This window comes from Melanotaenia boesemani, chromosome 2, assembly GCF_017639745.1.
Source record: "Melanotaenia boesemani isolate fMelBoe1 chromosome 2, fMelBoe1.pri, whole genome shotgun sequence".
In the NCBI taxonomy this organism is placed as follows: domain Eukaryota; kingdom Metazoa; phylum Chordata; class Actinopteri; order Atheriniformes; family Melanotaeniidae; genus Melanotaenia; species Melanotaenia boesemani.
In genome coordinates this window covers 37807240-37831520 of record NC_055683.1, presented here as the reverse complement: position 1 = coordinate 37831520, position 24281 = coordinate 37807240, and the positions used below count along the sequence as shown (strand labels likewise).

At 42.5% G+C, this 24281-nt stretch overlaps 1 protein-coding gene and 1 long non-coding RNA gene across 2 annotated transcripts; both read right to left on the bottom strand.

Annotated features, from left to right (window-relative positions):
• Nucleotides 1–2103: 2103 nt before the first annotated feature.
• nlk1 (nemo-like kinase, type 1) lies at nucleotides 2104–20201 on the bottom strand. Its single transcript, XM_041999690.1, has 12 exons — nucleotides 19809–20201; nucleotides 18539–18969; nucleotides 16968–17097; nucleotides 16833–16888; nucleotides 16415–16521; nucleotides 13338–13423; nucleotides 12107–12316; nucleotides 11924–12025; nucleotides 7097–7183; nucleotides 6812–7010; nucleotides 6618–6711; nucleotides 2104–5447 (listed from the first exon to the last, which is right to left on the bottom strand). Exons 2-12 carry the CDS (start codon nucleotides 18844–18846, stop codon nucleotides 5399–5401), a joined length of 1428 nt encoding a protein of 475 aa, XP_041855624.1. The 5' UTR covers nucleotides 18847–18969; nucleotides 19809–20201; the 3' UTR covers nucleotides 2104–5398.
• Nucleotides 20202–21181: 980 nt separating this feature from the next.
• Nucleotides 21182–24276, bottom strand: LOC121631956. Its single transcript, XR_006008838.1, has 2 exons — nucleotides 24183–24276; nucleotides 21182–21836 (listed from the first exon to the last, which is right to left on the bottom strand). It is a non-coding gene; the product is annotated as an uncharacterized LOC121631956 (long non-coding RNA).
• Between the last annotated feature and the right edge of the window lie 5 nt (nucleotides 24277–24281).

Below are 24281 nucleotides of genomic sequence, written 5' to 3'. Positions count from 1 at the left end.
TTTTAGAGCAACCATAGAACAAGATGCAGGATAACCAAGGCAAAGCGCTAACGCTAATGCTAGCTCCAGTGCTGTCCAGTCTCCTGTGGACTCAGGTGAAGACGGTGAAATGTGGTGGGACTGAGGTCCATCATTAGACAGAAACACCTGACTAAACCCCTGAATAACATGAGAAGGCAGCAATGTATGATATGGCTACTGCTAATTTAAGAAAGTGTGGACATTACGGTTGCAATCCATGAATTCCATCAAGAACAATGAAACGTTTCGAAGGATTTCCACAACTCAAAGGACAACTAGCACTACCTCTAGAAAATGGTTCATTTAGGCAGGAAAAGGCTCCTAACTCAAGGGATGAACCAGAGTTGTGTCAACATATAACCCCCAACTTAGCAAAGAAGCAGTTTTAAAGGTCCTGACTGTAGAATTACTGACATCTAGTGGTTAAGATGGGTATAACACAGTTGTGACTGTACATTGGCCAAAATTTTTCCAAACATAAAGATGTTTTCATCTGTGATGAATCCAGTGGACTCAGGATCTTTAGGCTCTTTGTGACATTTGTTTCCATTTCTTTAGTTTCATCTGTGAAAACCAGCAAAGATCAGACAGTTTAGCTTTTAGATTTTAGCAGCAACAAGAAGATTCCCAAAGAGCTGTTGGCTGGAAACCTGGTATATCTCAGCATGGTGGCTGTCAAGAAGACATTCAGTCCAGTTGCAAGAGATCTGATGGAGGGATGGACCTTAACATTACTGAGACAGTGTGGGATCATCTGGACAGAGGACGGAACAAAAGGCAGAAACAGAGTTTTGGAAAGTTCTTCAAGGATCCTGGAAAACTGCTCCTGGAGACGACTTAATGGAACTAGAAGATCTAGGAAGCCAATTTGCTGGGTGATGATAAGTCTTTGCATGGATGAAGCAACGGCTGACCTAATACCTGTATTATGGTAGAAGCCATGATTGAATCAGAATGTGTTGCAACTTGTTGCCATGGTGATTCCAGCATGTTCTGTTGAATGGGGGGAGGGGCAGCACACTGAAATACCCGCATAAAACAGAAAGAAATGGCTGCTATTAAAAAACTATAAGTTGTATGAACACAATTCGTAAACCATGAACAGCAGAAACATCTGCTGAACTATTTATGATTCTACTGTGTTCTGTGTAGTTTTATGGCAGGTTAAAAACATCCCCCGCTTCCTCCCTTAAAGAAAAAACCTGAGGCGAATGAATGAAAGTCTATGAGAGCAGAGGTGGGAGCCCTTTGCACTCTGAGGTGATTTCAGGAAAACACCTACGTTTTGATGCATAATTCATATATGTACAGGAGAAACTAGCCGTGAAAAGAGACTTTAAGTAATTTTCAGAGCTAAAGTTTAGTTAGACACACTCCAGAATGTACATTCGGTGGCAAAATCTCAAATAACTTAAACTGTGATTCTGTTAAAACAGTGAAATCTATCATTACGCCCTTTCAGAAACAAAGTTTTGTTTTGTGGCCCATTTAAACTGTGAACGACGTTTCTACATGAAGTGTGGCCGAGTTAAAAGGCTCTACAGAAGGCTTAATTTTTTACTCATTTCAGCAGAATCCCATTCATTTCAATTGGAGAAATTTAGCAGGTTTTTGGCATCATCATAAACTGCTTATAATAAAAGTCATGGCGCATTTTTCCAGAGGGAAATGAGCTGTTTTTATCTCATATTTTACATTGTCAATAAATCACTGAAATGTTTCCTGTTTTCCTGTAATTACCAGAAGCTTAAACATTTCTTAAAACATCTTTCAATCTGCAGCTAGAAAGATCATTTTGGGGAAAAATAAAACTTTGTATGAAAATATTTAAAAATAAATTTCAGTGAAATATCCAGATGGTAAACTGATCGGGTTTGACCTGCTTTCATCCTCCATCAGTTTATTCTTTAAACAGATTTTCTCTAATTCATTTGGTGGTGGAGAAAATGAAAAAAATCTTTAAATTTACTCATTGACTTTTTTGGGGCCACAGTGACGTTAATTTAATGTATGAAGAAGCTGCAGCCCTGATTGAACCCCACAGAGAGGAAAGTGTAATGATCAGACAGATGAGAAATATCATCCAGTGTCCATTTATTTATTTATGGTCATTCAATACCTAAAGTCTAAACAGTTTTTAAGAAATTCAAGTATTTGTCGGGAACACAGCTCAAAAATAAAAAACAACAAAAAGAAAAACCTCTTTAGCTAAAACAAAGACAAAAACATCAGTTTAAAACATCAGATCCATATTTAGAATTAGAATAAAACACATCAAGTTTCTTTTCTCAGAAGAAAAACGATCTAATCTCTACAGAAGTTCGGCCACACTGAGATCCTGAACGCACCATCGGCCGATCGCAGGACAGCGTGCAGGGAGGAAAAAGACCAAACACGGCTCGTCTAGTTTAACAACTGCCGCTAACCTGGAAGGATCTCACTAATACGACGACGGGAGTCCGGAGGGAGACGTCGGCTGTCGCCTCAAAAATCACCGTCTGTGCCTCACATTAACGGTTCAAATGACTCCCCTGCTCTTTCTCTGATTCTTTCTAAAGGAAAAAGTCTCATTTGTTCCTTTTCTGATTCATTCTGATGTGCAACAACTAAAAAACCTTTTATGATACATAAATGTTTATCTTATTACTTTTATAATGGCTGTGTGAAGCTTCCAGCTCATTAACCTGATCATTTCCAATCTGAATAAATAAAAACCGTTAGGGATCAAGTAACCGAGTCACCATACAGAGGCATCTCTGGATGCATCTTAACGCCCCCAAAACTGTTATTTTTCAGCCAAACAAAATGAAAACTTGAACAGGAGCCTTTTTTAAAAACACATTATGAGAATCTAGAAGATGAAGGAAATTAAACTGAATAAATCTGAAAATTACTTCTGAAGAAAAGAAAACAATCTGTTGCACATCAGTGATGAGAGCTGAAAGTATAATCTGACCAATTAGCAGCCATGTTTGTGTCATGTGACCACGACGAAACCACCATGAACACGTTCACTTCAGATTTTTTCAGGAAACCACCAACATGACGACTCCGAACTCCAGAAGAATAAAAAAGTTAGTTAAATCACAACAAACAAAAACTAAAAAGAAAAAGAAACAAATAAAATCACCTCCTAGGTTGAATTAAATTAAATGACCACAACGTGAACGTTTCTGTCGACAAACTCAACCATTGCACAGCATCCAAACCCAGCTGCTCTCCACAGGGTAATAACTATACACATGCAGATATACAAGTGGTCTCAGCGTCGTCACAAAGACCGGGTTCCCAAACAGGACCGGCTGAGGTTTCAGGGGTTCCACAATGTCCCGGTCCAGGAGATGGAGGGGCCCGCCGCCAGGGGCCCCGCCTGCTGGAGGTTCAGGGCGAATACAAAAAGACTAAATTCAACCAACTGTGAGAAGACCGACTCCGGCTTTGAGGAGCTGGAGGTTCCTCCTGAGTCCATTATCAGTCCAGTTTCCACCATTTTTTAAACACCTCTTCAACCAACTAGAACCAGTTTAGAGCTGGTTCCAGTTACAGAATCACCAGTTAGATCGTGATGTCAGTGGTCTTAAGTCGGGTTTCTGTCGAGGACCACGAAGATGTTCATCCTCACAAGTTCAGGTCAGAGTCCTGGAATGGAATGTCACTGTGATGCATTCAGGGTCCCAAATGGCCCTGTGATGCATTCAGAGTCCCAAACTTAGCTCTGATGCCATCAGGGCAATGACTGACCCTGTGATGCCTTCAGGACATTGACCAATGACAAGAAAGCCAACAGCAGGAAAATGAAAAACTGAGCTTCTTCATCATGTTCTTACTGGACCTAGACTGGCTGTGGGTTCTTAAACAAAGCGGTCTAACCCACCCCCAGGTCAAGATGGAAGAGTTGGGGTTTTTTTTTTTTTTTTTTGGTCCGAATGATTTAAGTACTTTTGGACTAAATCAAATTTTCATTAAGAGCTTTGATAAATCAGTTTCAACACAAGTGCAAATCAAGTCTTTCTGCTTCAGTTTGTCTCTTCAGTCCTGAAATGGACCGAGCCGACATTAAACACACCGAAACTTAGTTGTCAGTTCATTCAAAGCTAAATCTAGACCAAGAATCCCCCAACGGGGAGGTCTGGGGGAAGTTGTTACCTCTTCGGCTGAATATTTCAGCATCTGAAGCAGATTCGGTGTAACTGGGTGGAAAACGCCACACGTATGCAACAAACAAAGAAATATTCACAGAGTTTGAAAAAACCATTGCAGGACTGATGAGGAAGTTTAAACCTAGGGCCCTCGTCACCCTCATAGGGACTGGACCAAGGTGGAAACCCAGACGAAGGACTGGAGGAACCTTCAGCTTTGGAGGACCAGGATCAATCCTGGTGCATCCTCGTGAGGCTTTATACAGTTCAGAGTCTACGACATCACACCTGAGCCTTAAACTAAACAAGAAACTAAAACACAAACAGCAGCATTTCACTGACGACATCCTTCGATCCAGAGTGGCGCGCCGAGAGAGGAGAAGGCGAGTGCGAGGTAAAACCAGTCCGGAGGAATGACGGCAGAGTTTCCCAGTTTCATTTCACCGTCTTGTCTTTAGGGTTTGAGGTAACCGAGACCGCCACGGATGCACCAGAGGGTGGAGACACAGAAACACTCAATAACTAAACACTCAATAAGGAAAAAAAAAAAATGGAGGAGCTGAGCGGGAAATCTGAGGCGTGTTGGGAAAATATCTGTTCAGACAAATAAAACTCCCAGTTTTCATTTTCCTGACGCCATTCCCAAAAATCAAACTGGAAAAGGAACAAACTGCTACATCTGTTGAGTTGCATTACTGTCGCCATGACGACGCAGAGACGCCACCAGACGAAAACACAGTGAGTGATGTGACTGAATGTATTAAAAACAAAAAAAAAAATTGGGGATGATGTCATGTGATCGGCGTTGGCTCCGCCCACTGCATTCAGGGCTGGAATGGTTTATATAAGAGAAAACAACTATTTCTACCAGGGTTAAAAGCATTTTTCCTTAAAGAGGACACACTGAGGGACTATCCAGTCCAGTACCGGGATCGGTCCTGATCTTCCTCAAGAACTTCAGCAGCGTTTTTTCTTTTCTTTTTTTTTCCTGGAATTCAGCACCGTAAACGTCTCAAGCATCACCCGTCTGGGTCGTTTTCATGATCAGGGAACGTTGCAGACTCGCAGGGGAAAACATTTGTCATAAGGTGGGGGTCTGTGGTGGTTGGGCATGTCGTTTCCCCTCCCCTCCGGGTGAAGAAGAAAAGAAAAAAGAAAACCCAAACTCTGCAGATGCCACGGCTGATGAAATCCTGCCTCGGACTGCTGTCACTCCTCATGACGAAGACGAGCAGTGTTCATCTCTCCTCCTTCCTGGAAACCTTGGAGGAGTGCCAAGCTGTGGACCTGAGCACACACAGACACCAGGTTAACAACTTATTATCATTCATCATGTGACAACAAACTGTCCAGCTGGTTGTTAACATTAATATATAATTAACCAATCATGTGGCACCAACCCCGTCCACACGGGACGAGTTTAGAGGATTCTGCTACAGGTGTTTATAAGAATAAGAAAAGCCTTTATTAGTCTCTCAGTGCGGAAATCGCTTTGTTTCAGCTGTACAGGTGCAGTAAGCAGAAGCACACACACACAAATATTAATACAGTATATGATCTGACAGTGTGAGAATGTAAAGTAGGGCTGCAACGAAATATAAATAGTTGACAATTTAAACGTCGACTATTGTCAGCAAAAAAACAAAAGTAAAAACAACCTACAGAGTGAGACATCGTCTTCTTTTCTTATCTCTGCTGAGAGTTGCACATGAACAATAAAGTCCGCCAGGGGAAAAATATGGCGGCCGACCAGGGAACAACTGGCGGCAGAAGACGTCAAAAAGACGTCTAAAATAACTTTACATTAAACTTACAAAATAAATTAAATACATGTGAGATATGTAAAGCGGACCTTATGTACCACAGAAATACGTCTGCAATGTTCGAACATTTAAAGAGGAGGAACGGCGGAGTTACATAACAACCTCAAGATTTAAAAGCTGAAAGTGAAATAAGATCCATTTAATGATTATGACATACATAATCCGACGGTCGTGTTAATAGTCGATGACTAATCGACCATCAGACTTGTTATTTGTTGCAGCCCTAATGTAAACTATATAAATATGTAGATAAACATGTATTTAAATATGCAAACAGTCTACATGTGTTCACTGTAAAGTCTGACAGCAGCAGGGAGGAAAGACCTGCGGTATCTCTCCTTCACAGCGAGGACGGATCAAATTTGGACCCAAACAGAACACTGTGATGTGTTCAGAGCTCTGAACTTACTGAGTTTTCTGTACTTTCTACGACAGCAAGAATTAAGAATAAGGGGGTCCCGCCTGGTACCGGAAGGTGGACCTGGTGAAGAGCACGGTGGGTGTAGATGTGTGCTGTCAGATGAACCTTTCTAGATCAAGACTCAGCATCTTTCTGTGCTGCTGCATCGTCTGTTCTGGTTTAGACTGAACCCAAATGCTCCACCAGATGCTCGGTCCTGCTCCTGTGCCTCACCTGATGAAGGTCTTGAAGGCAGCACTCTGAGGGTTGATGCACAGCGGCACCCGTTTTCCCTGCTGGTGCTCGGTGATGAAGCGATGGATCAACTCTGAAAAAGGAAAATCAGGTTCATACAGACAGTAATTTTAAGACCTGAAGCCCCTTTTTTCCCCCTCTCATCTGTGTTATTAAAAAACAAAACATCAAACCTTTTCCCTGCCACACAGACAGCAGGCTGTTCTCGTAGCTGTGGCTGAACGGCCGCTCGGCAACCGGCTCAAAGTCCCGGGTGTAAACTCGACCGCTGGGAACGGAGTAGCAGCACTGACACATGCAGGTGTGGTAGCGGAGACGGCCTTCGTCCAGGTACGGGTGGGACAACGCATCGCTTCCTGAAATCCTTTTAGCCTGGACGTTAGCAGAGGAGAACAAACAAATTTAACACACCAGACATCAAACCGTCACCTCTGCTCAGAGTTTCTGTCTGAACTCACCGGGTCGAAGACCAGCATGCGACAGAGGAGGTGCACGGCCTCGTGGGTGGCGCCGTCGGACAGCATGTAGAGCACCGACAGCGACGGCTGGGGAGCAGAAACAGACCTTTAACTTAACCCTGAAAACTCAAAACCCTGATGCATACGCAGCAGAAGGTACGTTGATGCACCTGCTGTGGTCCTGTCCTCTTGGAAAACAGTTCTGGTTGGATGTTATAAAAATGTATCGCGTCTTCTTAAAACAGATGTTAAACCATGTCCCATGTTTTGTTTTCTAGGTGTGAAAACTCCCACTGTACAATCAAAAAATTAAAACGCTGGCCTTTCTTTCAGCAAAGCGGTTAATTTTGATGAACTGGAATAAACCAAACTGTTTTAGTCTGGAAAACTGGTATATGGATTTTACAGCTTGGCTATCACTGGAACAAGCTGCTCTAATTCTCCAAGAGGATATCATTCCTGTAGGATTTGATGCTCCCTGGAACTTTATTAGGTCTTGTCTTGAGAACACCTGAACAGATTCAGAATTGTTTTTTAAGCCTTTGATGCACAGTGTCCACTACAGAGGACACATATTTAAAGGCTGTTTTTAAATGTATGCAGAATGTGGATCATTCATTAGTAACTTCATTGGACATTAGTGAGTCACCAATACTCTGCCACGTATGAAGAATAAATACATTTGATATAGTATATATAAATACATACATTGTAATTACCTAATTAGTTTGCCTCAGTGATAAACAAGACAAGAAATGATCCAGGTGTTTTTATAGAAAACTTATATTAATATGACAAGATATTATTTTATAAATATTTTCATACCAGAAGAAGAAAGCAGAATTTATTTCTAACAGAACTTTGTAGAAATAACACACAGATCAACAGTGACCAAACCTTTTCTCATCTGCACATCATTCTCTCAAGTCTTGGCTTTCAGGTGAAAAAATATAGGCGAATCTTTTGTGACGTCAGTGTTTACCTTTTGCCGCATTGCATCACGGTATTGGGTGGCAAGAAGCTGCATCTGTTAGCTGGATTTCTTTGCGTTTGGAGTTTGAGGGCGATCTACTACATGGTTCACTCGTGTTGTGTGATTGGCTGTACGGCTCGTTGGGGGCCCAACAAAAAGTTTTTCCGCATTCCCACCGAAAAAGACCCCGAAAAAAGAAGGAAATGGTTACGTGCTATGATACGTGCTTTGATACCTGCAAGCCTCACTGGTACACGCAGCTGTTGTGAGTGCTATCCTGACCGCTGTTTCTATTTTAAACATTAAAGCTGCTACATGACTGCATGTTTCTCCTAGACTGGATTTGAAAGAAAAATTTTGTAAGATGTTATTATCGTTTTTCACGATAGACCAAACGCCATTTAAATTATAGTTAACAGGACCAATAAAATTGAAAAACAGTCATTAGATTTAAAATGAAAAATTCAAAGGCACTGATAAATAAAGCCTTACCCGGCTTTGCAGTCGCAGTGACATGTGATTATTTCACCGTTTTCTTGGGCGATCACCCACGGAAGATGCGAATCACGCTGTGACACTGCTTGGCCGGGTCTGACCTCCGCTTTGAGCACGACCACTGATTTTTGTTTCACCGAAAAGATTGGCCCAACCTTTCTTGAAACAAAATAGTTATAAGCTTCGAGGCTTTTAAAAGCTTTTAACCTCTCGTGGGTGAAGGGTCCAGGGCTTTCAACTAAATAAGAATAAATATCTCCCTAGCACATCTGTGGCCAAGATGCAGGTGAGTCAGACCAGTATTTTTCGTCATCCCAGACTTCATATGGGCTTTGTATTTGTTCGATTTTGTCTGCAACACAAATTTTTAGTTTCTCTCTAAACCTCCTCTGGTCTTCGGAGCTTAGCGTACTTATATAATTTGGATTTCGCCCGCTTACTTTCTTGTTTATGCTAGCAGGTTCCGCCATCTCAACAGGTCTTCTTGCCACCCAACCACACGCGCATGCGCAAAAAGATGTAAACAAAGATTCGCCTATAGGCATTGAAACAAAAACATAACAAAATTTTTTTTTTTACAAATTTCCACTTTTTCCTCATTTCCAGTTATTCCTGCTACTATTTACCTGCTATCCTCACTAAACCAACTCCAGCTCAGCTGCTTTTTGGCTCCACCGTGCATCAGAAACATCTTCTTGGCTTTATTCCAGCCATAGAGGAGCATTATTAGGGTCAGAGCCATACAAAGTATGGCGAGACCCTATTGTAGTTGAAATGTTTATTATTATACTAAGCGCTTCAAGGCCACATTTGACCCCCTAAACACCCATGAAAAGTTGTGAAACTTGGCACACACATCAAGCCCGGCGAAAATCGCAATATTATAAGGTCCGCATACACTTCAATGCAAAAGTGGCTCAACAGCGCCACCTACAGTCCAAAAAATTCCCCAAATGAATGGGGTCCCAAAAGTCTACTTCGATGTAGGAAGACGAAACTCGGCACACACGTGTACCACCCCGAGTCAAGCAAAAAAGTCAATGAAATACCTGTTGCCATGGAAACGGGGCGCCCGCCATCTTGGCGTGTACGGTCATTTTTTCTCCATTTTTTGCACTTTACACACATCGTATTTGAACGAACTAGTCTGAGGGGATTCGTGCGACAGACTCCAAACTTGGTGGGAAGCTTCCTGACAAGTTGGGGACCAAACGCTCCTCAAATCTTTCTAATAGGAAAAACCATGTTACCGTGGCAACCGACGGAAAAATGCCTTCTCGCCACTAAACACGGTTGCTCATATCTCCATGAAAATAGATGGGATCTGCACCAAAGTTCACAGTTTTCATACATGTGACACCCCAAGTCCAGCAAAGAAGTCAATCGAACACCTGTTGCCATGGCAACGGGGTGGCCGCCATCTTGGATTTCACTGCCATTTGAACGAACTAGTCTGAGGGGATTCATGCGACTGACTCCAAACTTGGTGGGAAGCTTCATGACAAGTTGGGGACCAAACGCTCCTCAAATCTTTCTAATTGGAGAAACCGTGTTACCGTGGCAACCGACAGAAAAAGCCTTCTCGCCATGAAGCACGGTTGCTCATATCTCCATAGCAATACATGGGAACTGCACCAAAGTCCACAGTATGCATACTTGTTGGGTCCTTAACACATTACACCACCTGTTGTCATGGCAACATAGCATGTTAGCTAGCAAATTAGCATGCAAGGAAAAAATGCTAACTAAATATGTCAACATTTCAGAATTTCAGCTGGGTGTTTTACCATGTTAATTGTGATGTTACCAGGTTACCTACCATGCTAGGAAAGGGTGTACGAGACGGGTGGCGGGGTCCAGGCCGCTCGGACTCGATGGATGCCGCTTGCGGCTTTAATTTTTCTTCTTTTCACACACACATAGAACTTTCTGCTCACTGGTTGATCTTTGGCTGCTCCTGATTGGACGTTACCGTCAATCTAAGCTCTCTGATTGGTGGAAAGTTTGACAGGAAGTGGCTTCGTCATCATGTCCAGGTCTAAATAGAGGTCTCTTAGCAACATAGTAGTGATAGTGATCTTTTTATGATGAAATGTGATAAATAATGATTTTATCATGGATCACTGAGGATTTACCAGATAGAGTCTCTGAATAAAACTACATTTAGTGGCTGGATTATTAACTTCCTGGATGGGATAGAAATGTTTGGGAAAACTTCCATAGATAACCTAAAGGGTAAGTTATCCATCACAGTTAACCCACAGAGTTACTCACTGCTGCTCCTGAGACACTGGTAATGATAGGAGAGATAGACCTCTGGGAGATCTGCAGGAGTTTCAAGGGTTAAACAGTCACACTGAAGAAAAACAGCACCAGAAATGTGGACTGAACAAAGATCAATAACTCAAACGGTTTCCTCCACCAGACAGTAAATAAGAAGCTTTTCAGGAACATCATGTGTCTGTCGGAGATCTTATCTGAACTAAACAGCTGACAGAAACTAACTGTCGGACATGTTTTAGGTTGTATTTTCTGGTTTCAGAGACTAAAGTTCAGCAAATGTTAGAAGCTGATCGACTGAAAATCACATCTGTGACCCCTTTTACAAGCTGCTCAGAGGAGGATCATTAAATACGATGAGCAGATTTCATCCTTTTAACTAAACTTAGCTCAAAAAGGTCAGTAAAGGAGTGTTTGGTGGTTTATTTCTTTGTAACAAGGCTTCCTGGTAACAAATCTGAAACTGAAAAACTGTCAAGATCTTCTCTGCAAACAGCTGACTCTGTTGACTCTTATTTGGTGTCGTTTATTGGGTTGGAAACATGCTGGTAACAGTTTTTCATGGGAGCAACCTACATACTTAACTCTGCTGCTCATCCCATTAATGCCTTTATTTATTTATTTAAAATGTATTTATCTTTATTTATACATATCCAACTCACTGAGACACGGGGTCTTATTTCGCAAGATTGGCTTCTCCACAAATGTCACCAAAAATTAGTTACAACAAAGAAATAATCCACTAAACTCATTTACTGGCCTTTTCTGCTAGGTTTATAAATAAATACTTATTTAATGTGCAGTCTCGGTTTTGTCTCGTAATAACAGCTGGAGTTTATTCTGTCGTATCTGAGCAGGACTTTATGTCGCTGAGAAAACCAGAGACCAGAACAAAGAGGAAAAAGTTCTGATTCAACTGGAACCAGACTCTGAGGAGAGAGTGATGCAGGACAAATGAGCAGGTTGTAAAACACAAAGAAAACCTGTTATTGGGAGTCCAGCAGCATCAGTCTGTAAAAAACCCGTGTGGATGATAACAGAACCCGTTGAGCCATCTGAGTGTGTTGTTGGTGACATACCGGTTTGTGGGGCCCCCTCAGGATGTGGGCTCTGGCTCCTTCACACGCCGAAGCAAGGGCCGACAGAGGCGGCGTCCCCAGGAGGTCTGTGATCAGATCCAGCTGTACCAGAAGAGGAGACAGGTGAGGAAAGACCTGCACACATCAGTCCCAAAGGACGTGGACTTTTCCGTCCAGTCTCACCTGCTGGATCGGGCTCTGAGCCTGAAACAAGATCCGCCGTCCCAGCAGCTCCGCAAAGATGCAGCCCACCGACCAGACGTCGATGGCCGAGCCGTAGTGCCGGCAGCCCATTAGCACCTCCGGCGCTCGGTAGTACTGGGTCACCACCTCCTGGGTCATGTGACGAGACGGGTCAGGCTCCTCCACGCGAGCCAGGCCGAAGTCACAAATCTGAACAGAGACAGGGTGGAGTTAAGGCCCATTTATGCTTGGCGCAGAAGACGGGCACGTTCGTAACACGTCGCCGCCCTTCTTCTTCCATGCGTCTTTTACATTTCCATGCGTATTATGTCAGTTCATCCACAAGTGGGCAGTGCGGAGTTCAGAGTTCACTTCTGCATTTTGACCCTGGTTGGTGGCAGTAATGCACCGCTATAAAGTTGTTTAGAACCGTCCAAAAACACCAAAAGAAGAAAGAGAAAACCACGAAGAAGAAGCAGTTTCTCTCAACTTCTTGCTCTTCTGGTGTTTTTAATTTGGCAGTTCTGCACCATCTTCTTCCTGTTCCTCTTCTTCTTCTCTGGTTTGTTCCTTTCGCTGGCCCCTGTGATTTCTGGTGGTATTGCTCCACCTTCTGCGTCAAGCAGCAAATAGCTAAGTTCCCTGAAAACGGACCAAATCACTGCGTATCCGACGCAGAAGACGGACAAAACTGTCTGTCAGTCTGCAGGTCCGTCTTTTGCATAGAGCATAAATGGGCCTTTAGACATGCCGGGTGGAGTCAGAGAGGCCGGGTGGAGTTAGAGAGGCTGGACCTTTAAATTATGTTTGGACCTTAAAATAACAACTGCAGCTCTGCTTCTTCAATCAACAGTTCAAATAGTCCCATTTTCTTGGACTTTTCATAAAATTCCTGGATTTGCTCAAAGTGTTGAGTTCAAACAGACACAATGAACCAGATAAACTGCTGCTGGATTAGTCCAATTTCTCTCTATAAATCATTCAAATGCAGCGAATTCATCCAAACCCCAGCCAATCGACACAAGATAAATGCAAATTAATGCTCATTTTCCATAAACTGGTGTGGTGAAAATGGGAAACTAGGTCATATCTCATGGATTCCAAACAGAAGCTCAAACAGAACCAAGTTTGTGTCTCTCTGGTCCAATTTAGCTTCCAATAGGGAGGTACAATCTTGGTGTTTGTGAGCACAGAAGCAGATGAAAAACAAAGCAGCGTATATGAGCTTCACCTTCAGCAGACAGTTGCTGTTGACCAGCAGGTTTCCAGGTTTGATATCTCTGTGCAGGATCCCAGCAGAGTGCAGGTACTTCAAACCTGAACAGGAAAAAACACAATTCAGTTTGGTGTACTTGCCCCTTATATCTCTGAGCTTTTTTTAAAAAAAAATAAAACTGCCTGTGGAAGCTGAACCATTTTTTTAAATCCAGTCAGCCTGCAGACACGATGTTTCCAGCCTCAGTTGTCAGATTATGAGGCTAAAATGATGTAAATGAATGTACGAATAGATATAGCAGCATAAAGGCCGACCAGAAGAAGAAAGCAGAATTTATTACTAACAGAACTTTGTAGAAATAACACACAGATCAACAGTGACCAAGACTTTTCTCATCTCATCGTTCTCTCAATTCTTGGCTTTCAGGTGAAAAAATATTGACACTGAAACAAACACAACAGAAACTATTTCCAAGTTTCCACTTTTTCCTCATTTCCAGTTATTTCTGCTACTATTTACCTGCTATCTTCACTAAACCAACTTCAGCTCAGCTGCTTTGTGGCGCCACCGTGCATCAGAAACATCTTCTTGGCTTTATTACAGCCGTAGAGGAGCATTATTTTTCTTCTTTTCAGACACACATAGAACTTTCTGCTCACTGGTTGATCTTTGGCTGCTGCTGATTGGACATTACCGTCAATCTAAGCTCTCTGATTGGTGGAAGGTTTGACAGGAAGTGGATTCATCATCATTTCCAGGTATACATAGAGGTCTCTTAGCAATCGTGGTGGTTAGCTGGTCGCTGGTTCGAGCCTCGGCTGGGGGGAGGTTCGAACAGCGGCCTCTCTGTGTGGAGTTTTCATGTTCTCCCCGTGCATGCATGGGTTCTCTCTGGGTACTCTGGTTTTTTTCACCATCCAAAGACATGTATGTTAGGTAAACTGGTCACTCTAATTTCTCCCTAGGAGTGAGTGTAAATGGTTGTTTGTCTCTTTCTATGTTGGCCCTGCGATGGACTGGTGACCTGTCCAGGGTGTACCTGCCTCTCGCCTGTTAATTTCTGGGATAGGCTCCAGCTTACCTGCGACCCTTAATTGGACGAAGCAGTACAGAAAATGAGTTTCTTAATAAATACTACACTTTGTGGCTGGACTGTAAACAATCAAGTGATTGTTCATCTTCTCCAGTTTGTGCACATTCACGAGAAGAAAGACAAACCGATCTTCGCTGCTCAGTGTAGGGCGAGGACACTGCGGTGGACACCGCCACATTTTCAGTGTTAACATGTCACAAGAAATGTTTCCTCAGCTGTGAGGGAAAGCTGCATTTGTTCAAGTTCCTGAAGGAAACAACGGTCAGACAGCAATGGATGGAGCCCAAGTTGCACCAACGTTTGTATTTGTGACCGGCACTTCACATAGACTGCTGGATGAATAAGGGCTGGTACAACGAGGGATTTGAGGCCAGGTTTTTAGCTGACAGGTCTGTTCCTGCAATCAAGGACCACGTTTTCGATCCTGAGCCATAAGTAGTAAGTAAAACTGAATAAGTTGTCTGTTTTTTTTTATAGTTAGTGTTTGAGCAACGGTCAAACTAAAGGAATTAACCCATGCCTACTTTACCTGATCACTACCAGCAGGTAACACACATGTAATGATGACCAGAAAGTTAGTGATCAACACTGTAGATAGAAATGCTACAAACATAACAACCAGGCTAAAAACATCCAGCTGATTAGCCACGTAAAACAACTGATTACATGGAGTGGTTAGAAATACAGCTAACTATAGTGTAAATGCATTAAAGCGTTAGCAAATAGCATCATTAGCTTAGCTATTTCCTGGCAGCACCTCTGTTAGCATTGTGGTACAATTGCCACATGTACACCTACACTATGTTGCCCAAAGTATTGGCTCACCTGCACTGACTTTATAGACGTCCCATTCTTAATCAAATGAGTTTAATATAACGTTGGCCCACCCTTTGCCTTTGCAGCTATAACAGCTTCAACTTTTCTGGGAAGACTTTCCACAAGGTTTAGGAGTGTGTTGGTAGGAATTTTTGATCTTTCCTCCAGAAGTGCATCTGTGAGGTCAGACACTGATGTTGGACGAGAAGACCTGGCTTACAGCCTCTGCTCTAATTCATCCCAAAGGTGTTTTATCAGGTTGAGGTCACGACTCTGTGATGGCCAATCAAGTTCATCCCACCAAACTCGCTCATCCGAGTCTTTATGGACCTGCTTTGTGCACTGGTGTCATATTGGAACAGGAAAGGCTATTCTTAAACTGCTCCCACAAAGTTGGGAGCATGAAATTATCCACCTGTGGCCATGGAAGTGATTGAAACACCTGATTTCAATTATTTGTATGGGGGAGTAAATACTTCTGGCAATATAGTGTATTAACAGGGGCATGTACAAATATATAAGGCGAGTGAAGGACAGCAAACGTTATATCGGACTATAGCTGGTAAGCAGAGTATTTACTTGTTGAGTCGTTCATGCTCGTTTTCGGGGTTGAAACGTATATTTTGTGTTGATGTTGTTTACTGAGGATTTATATTACTTCAGTTGGTTTACAAGTTTTGCCAGTGTTTCTATGACAAAAACAGTGCACGCCCCTGGCAACTAGTCAAGACAGTTGGCCAATCAGAGACAGCCTGCATCAGGAGGAGGCGGGGCTCAAGGTGGAAGAGGCTCATTCTGCTTGTTTCTAGCAGAGGCTGATCTGAGGGCCGACAGAGAGAATCGATATAAATAAAGGGGTATGTGAAAAATGCTTAATTAAATCCTGTCCTTGTGGACTCATATATCAAAATAAATAAGCCTAAACTGAGCATAATAGAGCCACTTTAATTTGTGTCCATTTTTAAAGATGATAAGGGGCAAATGAGTCTAAATAAACTCGTTTATGAAGCAGTGCTGCCAACTAATACTGCTGGACGCAGGACGACTATGTTCTCGACCAGAGGATTGAAACGGTTTCTTGTTCAGCCACAACACTGCAGTGATGTAATTTCTATGCGACTAATAAGTCACAATATGAGCAGAATCAACCAACCGAGCAGCTCAGAGTAAGAAAACGTCTCACCTCGGAGGATCTGGTAGAGAAAGACCTTGATGTGGTCGGTGGTGAGAGGCTGAGGAGACACGATCACTTTGTGGAGGTCGCTCTGCATCAGCTCTGTGATCACGTAGCTGCGAGGCGGTTGGCTGTCAAGGAAGAAACACTCACACAGATCAACCTCCACCTACATGATGCATCACCAAGTATAAGGCTGGTTTTTTTAGCTACTGAGCAGGATCACGGTTTCTTTACAGGGTAAAAAGTGCCCACATTAAATATTCAGCAGCCACACATCTGCAGCGATGAGCTGGATTTAGAGCAAAGATCAGCAGCTAAATTAAGAGAATTAAAGGAGGCCAGTCAATGAGGGGAAACTAGGACAGACAGCACCAGCCAGGATGATTTTAAACCAACAAATCTGTTTTCATTTGAAAAAGGATACATCTCCTCAAAGCAGTCGATCTGTGGGGGCTGCAAAATGTCCAGAGCCGACAACACCTGCAGGGTGACGACATACAAACATCAGTCCTTTATCCCCGTGTTAAACCAGCCATCTTACCCTCCACCCACTCATTACGTTGTCATGTTTGAAGAAGCAGAGCATCCTAAGCTCTCTGAAGACCCTCTTACAGGAGACCAGGTTCTGGAAGACATTTGGCATCTTCTTCAAAGCCACCTTTCGACCATCACGGGGATCGGTCACAGACCTGAAAACAGAAAAACTCTGATTAATGGAGGCGGACACAGCACGAACAGCTGTAACAGATAAGGATTCAACTATAAATCTGATATATGATCAACACCTGGAACTGCTTGTTATATATAAATAATGTAAGATTTTTACCTCTTAAACAATCAGACTTTAATGAAACATGTAAGCTTGTTAGTCTGATTAAAATCAAAGCTCTTATAATCAAACTAAGACATCAAGATAATTTCTTCTGCATGTTTACGTTCACTCTACTTTCAACTGCACCAGTGCTCTGCAGCCTCTGGACCCTAACCAAAAAGGTATTCGCTAAAACTGTTCCTACTCCTCCAGCTACTGGTAGTCCGAATTTTAAATTCTAATAATCAGACTACAACCATATTTTTACGATACATGTACACGTTAGTCCAACTGGTCTCATGCAAGAAACTTAACCCCAGATCTCATTATCTGGATATCTTAGTCTGATTATGAGAGCTGTGATTTCAGTTGGACTAGTGTGTTTACATGTTTCATAGAAGTCTGGACGTAGTTTGATTATTGCATCTTAAAAATCAGACTAACAAATAAAAGCTAAAGAAGTAAGAAGAGCTTATTTTTAAAAATTTGGTCAAAGTTCCGCAGCGTCAGAGTGTCGAGACAGCTGAAATTTGAGAGAATGTAAATATGCAGGAGAACCCAGGATGTCTTAGTCTGATTATGTTTACGTTTTCAGCTGTCTACGCGCTCTGCATCTCTGGACCTTGACTTTTTTTTTTTAAACCCAATCTTCTTAATTAATCCTTCAGCTTTTATCTATTCTTTGTCTGATTTTTAACTTCTAATAAACTATAACCAGATTTTTATGATACATGTACAAGTTAGTCTGATTGAAAGAAGAAGAAACTCAACCCCAAAACTCATTATTTGGACGTCATAGTCTGATAATAAGAGCTGTGGTTTCAGTTGGACTAGCGTGTTTAAATGTTTCATAGAAGTCTGGTTGTAGTCTTATTTTTACAGCATCTTTATTCCAATCAGGAATAAAACCTCTTCCACTGGTGAATATAAACCTTTCTTCTCCATTCAGCTGTTTTTGTCCCTTTAGAAGAAGAAGACATTCATCTGGAGAAATAATGTTTTAGCTCATTTACTACTAATTTAAATACTGGTTTTGTCAGCCTGAGCATCACATTAACAGAAATAATTAAAAACTGAGATGTTTTGAAGGTTACACAGACTGTGAATTTATGCCCCAGTCATCCTGTAGATGTGTAATAAATAAACTCAAAGAAGATGCTTAACATAATCAAAAAACAGATTAATGACGCAAATAAACGAGCAATTTCCTGCTTTTGTTGCTTCTTTAACTGCCGCAATTTCTACTGTTTTACGCTTGAAAATAAACCTGGAGACCCGCTGCAGGGCCGTGGAGGACTATGGGTCGGTTCTTCTCTTACCAAACAACACCGAAAGCACCGTAACCGATGGGTCGGTCTGGCTCCATCTCAGCCGGGCTGGGGACCTCGCTGGCCGGGTTGCTGTAAGGCTGAGGCACCGCTGCCCCGCCGCCGGTGCTACCTCCTAAAGCCGTGGGGTGACGAGGTGTCCCGGCCGGAGCAGTGGGTCCAGTCAGGCACGGCGTGGCGCTGAGGCCCGTGGAGGGAGCTCCACAGGAAGAGCTGACACAGAAATATTTGTGACCCAGCTCAGAGCCCGGAAACAGATCTCCACAGACGGTCTGCCGGCCTGCACCGTGAAATGCCATATCCTCCCGTCACCGAATCCAGAAACGGGGCACTTTACGCGAGCGGCGCCGAACTGCTGCTGCTGCTCCCCGGCTAGGCGCGGAGGAAACACCGCTCCTCACTCAGCATGATCCATCAACTTCCTGCGCGAGCACAGAGTGAAAAATATCATGTAAACAAGAGAGCTGGAGCCATGAAGAAGAGACGCAACTGCAGCTGGTGTAACACCACATTCTGCGCCCCAGCCGATTCAATGACCTATAACGTAAACACATTCCAGCTGTCATATTTTCTCCTTACACCCCTCCTTCCGCTATATTTTAATAAAGTCAATAAAAAAAATGGACATGTCTTAAGTGCGGTAATACATTCATATTAGGAGACAGCTACGGAAATAAAAAGTTTGATGAAAACATCTGAAGCAGCCAAAAATCCCTGTCGGGTCACAGAATCTGAAAGGATACGGAATCTGTCTCGACACCGGAGCGAGGCTCGATTGTTCAATCAACCAATCCAAACAAACACTTAAAGCACGTTTATAGCAGAAATAAAACACACTAGCCACCGGACTGGATATGTAGTAGCAATTTAAGTTCAAGGTAATAACTGCAACACTTTAACCGGCGAGTTTAGTTACCTTTGTTCGGATCGAACTGATTGTTAGCAGAGTTACCCCAACAGCTTCACCTACAGTACTCAGACGATCACTTAAAATGTGCTTAAAAATATCTGTATCAACATGTTGCCCATAACCTCTCAACCTCATGAGAGTATTTTTCATTAATAAAATCATGCGCGTATTTGTTTTTACCAAAGACTCATTTTTAAAAAGCAGCTTTCGTGTTAACAAGCTATTCCAGCTAACTAGTTAACCCGACCATAACTGTGACCCACATATCCATCACATGTCGACTACGGTGACCTAAATAATGTTATAAAACAGAGGAATCTCCCTGTGCTTTCATGAAACCAATATACAAACCTTGCTTGTTTAAACGGTCGATGACATGACACAAAATCAGTCTTGCGAAGGCAAAACAGCGGAGTTGGGCACTCGTTCTCGTTCCGGTTCTCCCGGAGCTAGCTCAGCGATGTAGCCAGACAGCTAGCTGCAGCTAGCTAGCTCTGCGTTGCTCGCTAGCTGTCCATCATGTCGTAATATCCAGCGTATTGGAGTTTCATAAAAGCAGTTTTCTGGATGAAGGCTCATTGAAGCAGGCCGTTTGTTTGTACGGTTCCTTCAGTCCAGCTGGGCTTTCGGTCGCTTTCACAGCGTGAGCTACAGCTAGCTGACTAGCTGCAAGTAGGAGGAGCTGGAGAAGCTAGAGGACCCGGGTGGGGGAGGGGTGGTGCTTTTCGCTGCGCTGTAAACAACGTTAACCAGCTCTGCTGGAGCTTCAGACCACCATGGAAAGATTAGGAAAACGGACCGACCAGGCACAGGACCATGAGCCCAAAAGAATTAGGGGGTCCCGATCCTGTCCAAGGCTCTATAATATTTCCCACACTGACACTAAACAACCAAAACAGAGACAAAATTTCCACGTTGAGGAACAAAAGAAACTAAACTAAATGCAAATGACCATGAAAAGGCAAAACATACACACAATAGCACTCAACAGATGCCAAAAATGACCAGAAATACACTAAACAGTCACAGGAGAGACATTAAAGATCTGTAAATCTCCAACACAGCTTAAAACTGATCCAAAGATGCACAATAAACCAACCATATTACAAAGATGGAAATAATCACTAAGAAACACAAAATGGAAACACGTGCAAATAAGTAAAGGCAGTAAAAAAAAAAAATTACCAACTGACCTTAAACACAGAACAGCTACATTTACAAAACCTGACACAAAATTACCCCAGAGATGCAGGACGGCTACAAAAAGATAAAAAATCACTGAGAAAAACAGCTCATAAGATGAGGAGTGAACTGATAGAAAAAACCTAAATCAAACACCATAAGCCATAACCACAATTAGATATAATGCAAAACACTTATCACTGATGCCAACAAATGCTGCAAAACATAAACAAGATTACATGTAAAAATTAAACACAAATTACCACAAAAGTCACCAAACTAACTGAAATACTAATAACTGATATCAAGAACAAAGAAGCCACAAAACAATAAAATCTGAGGATAAGAGAAGAGAAATCTGATCCTCAGAGGCACAAATAAACCAAGAAATTACACCAAATGACTTCTGTCATGCAAAATTACCAGAGATGCAGGATGAAAGTGAAACAAAACATTTGTGTGAGAAGATGTGTCATACCTGTCAGATGAAATATACATGACCACATGGACACACAGAGTTGATCTCTACTTGAATCCACACATGCATTTTACTGCCTTTTAATACAGTAATCGTAACAATGCGCTATGCACTATGCATCAAGTACAATCGATTTGCACAGCCACAGAAAAATGTGTCACCAAGGTAGCTACAAATTACATGGCAAATTTTTAAGAGTTACAAATCATCATCCAGAATAAGAACGAAGATCATATGAAGCAGAGAAGTTATGCACATTCAATGTTCAGAGGGAATATACACAAACAAGTATTAGTCTGCCTTCATCAGTTATAGAAAAGTGTATGTACACTATGGCCCGTTGGAAACTTGCTGAGGTTATCAATCAGGAGAATAAATCATTTCCTCGTCATAAACAAACACTGATATCATGGAGTATAAACAGTTTAAAAACAACAACAGCTTTACAAAACCATGAGAGGCTGTGCAGCTCTGAGGAAATTAAAACAATGACATGATGGCCGCTAGCTGCGAAGCAGTGGGAACAAAAATACACATTAGTTCCTTCTCCTTGACGGAAAACAAAGGTCTCCTTATGGTCCGACTGTACAGTCTGTCAGAGCTGGAGGCAGATCAGCTGTTCAGCGCTGCTCACAGAGATCTGGAAACAACGCCGTCCTCCAGGATTCAAACCGCCACGGCAGATTCTCCTGATCCGTGTCCATGCGTTGCAAAGATATCTAGAAAATAAAAACAAGCGTGAAATGGTCATGTGAGCACATGTTGTCGTTGTTTACTGTTCATTACGACCACCTGCTGCAGAATAAACCTCACTTTGCAGCAGCAGAGCAAGTTGGCATCACATCCTGCCACCACGCTGGACCACCAGTGGTTTACACCCAGCATCAACATCGTCATCATCCAGACTCTGGCAGGATTTCCCACAGACCCTAAAAACAGCCGTCATCAAGCCATTACTGAAAAAGAAAAACCTAGACTGGTAACTCATGAGCAGCTACTAGCCGATATCAAACTCCCCGTTTTTAGTAAGATTATAGAAAAAGCGGTCTTTCACCAGCTACACAACTTCCTGACCTAAATAACTGTTTTCATGTCTACCAGTCAGGTTTTCAGCCACACCACAGCACTGAGATGCTCTAGTTAAGGTCTTTAATGACATTCGCCTGAGCACAGATAGCGGAAACATTACAGTCCTGGTACTGCTGGATCTCAGTGCTGCATTTAACACGGTCGAACAGAACATCTTACTAGACCGACTAAAAAACTGGGTAGGACCATCTCACACTGCAATTAATTGGTTTGAGTCCTATTTAAAAGACAGGGACTACCTTGTGTCTATAGGTAACTGTAAATCTGAGCGAATCAAAATAACCTGTGGAGTTCCCCAAGGCTCCATCCTGGGGCCACTGCTGTTCAACATCTACACGCTGCCACTCGCTCACATTATGGAAAACAAAAAAATATGTAAACATGCTGGTCTATAATTTTCTTTCTAATCTCCTGAGACAACTCTTTCCTTTGCTTCCTCTGGGCCATGTTGAATGTGGTACACACCATGTCACCAAACAGCACAGTGACTACCTGTAGCCTATATATAGGCCCACTGACTGGTTACAAGATTGTAGACACCTGTGATGCTAACTAGTGGACACATCTTGGATTAACACATCCCTTTGGTTACATTATTTTCAGTCTTTTCTAGGGGTACCATCATTTATATCAAGGCCTGTTTCATGAGTTTATTTTTTTAAATAATTCTGTTGAAGCGTAGCTGAAACGCCATGTCTGACTTTCACTGGTTAAATTTCATAGATTTTTTATTTATTATTACTTTTGTCAGATTCAAGTTATTTCTGTGACCATTGTGAGTTTTCTTTTATTAACCAAAGGGTACCAACAATTTTGTCCACGTGTGTATGCTATACAAATAAACTTGACTTGTTTTCTGACGGAGAGAAAACAGACTCAAAGTATGGCCGTTACAGTATGTACCCATCGAAGGGGTGATGAACTGTTCTGTCCCAGGACACATCTTCCCAATTTTAACTACAGAAGAAGAAAAAAAACATGTGAATCTGAATAAAATCCAGATGACCCAGCTTTCCACCAGTACTTAAATGCACCATGTATCTGTAGAACTGTTAAGATTTTAGAGGCTTGAAATGAGTCTCAAAATCTCACATGCACATTCAAGCTTATCCGTGCACAGCGAGTGATTCATGCACACAATTAACACAAGAACGGCCAAAGCGGTCATTTTGACCGGTTTTAAATCAGCTTAATCTATCATTTTGTCAAATAAAATCATGAAGCCTTGCTGTTCTTTGAAGTAGTCTGTAAAGGGAGGTGGAACAACGTGGACTGCAGCAGACTCCTAAACAGGAGGCGGTACCAGGTGCCGAGAAGCTGGGAGAAACACACAAACCCTCAGACGTCTGCAGCACATGCTGCAAAGCCGTGTGCAGGAGCTGCGAGACGACTGTTTACATGCAACTTGTAAAAGTTGTGTTAGCCTCATAGTAAATAGTGTAGATGATAATATAGATATTCTCATGCAACCAGCAAAAGGAAAAAAGAACCATGATGTATTTAATGGCTGCACAGACCACCACCATCTATTGCACTGACTCTTTATGTGTCTTTCTGAGAATGGACATCTTCGTAATCCCCTTCACCGTCTCCATGTCTGTTAATGTCTGAAACAAATGTCACGCAGATGGACTCTGAACTCTGGGCTGCCCACTGGTGGAAGTGTTGGATAATAACCATGCACCAACGTAGGGGATACACGAAAATATGAGAGCTGTGATGTTTGAAACATATGCACCTGTTTATGTATGCAAAGGAAGCATAAATGAGCCTTTAATCCCCCCAATTTGTTTTGACAACGTCCTCCCTTCACTACACACAATGCACCTTCACTACGTGAGGCTGGATTGTTATTTCTCCTTTCTTCCAGTTATTTATCAAACTGATTCAACAGACATCAGTTTTTTTTAATGAACCACAAATTCTTCTTCTACTGTTAAAATAAAAGCAGAAAAAGTTTGAACGGATTTACACACCTGTACTGGCTGCCATCTTCGGTCCTCCACCCAGCTCCTGCCTGCCTCCATCCCCACCCACCCCACCCCCAGCTGCACCCCTCGCTCCCCCCCCTCCCC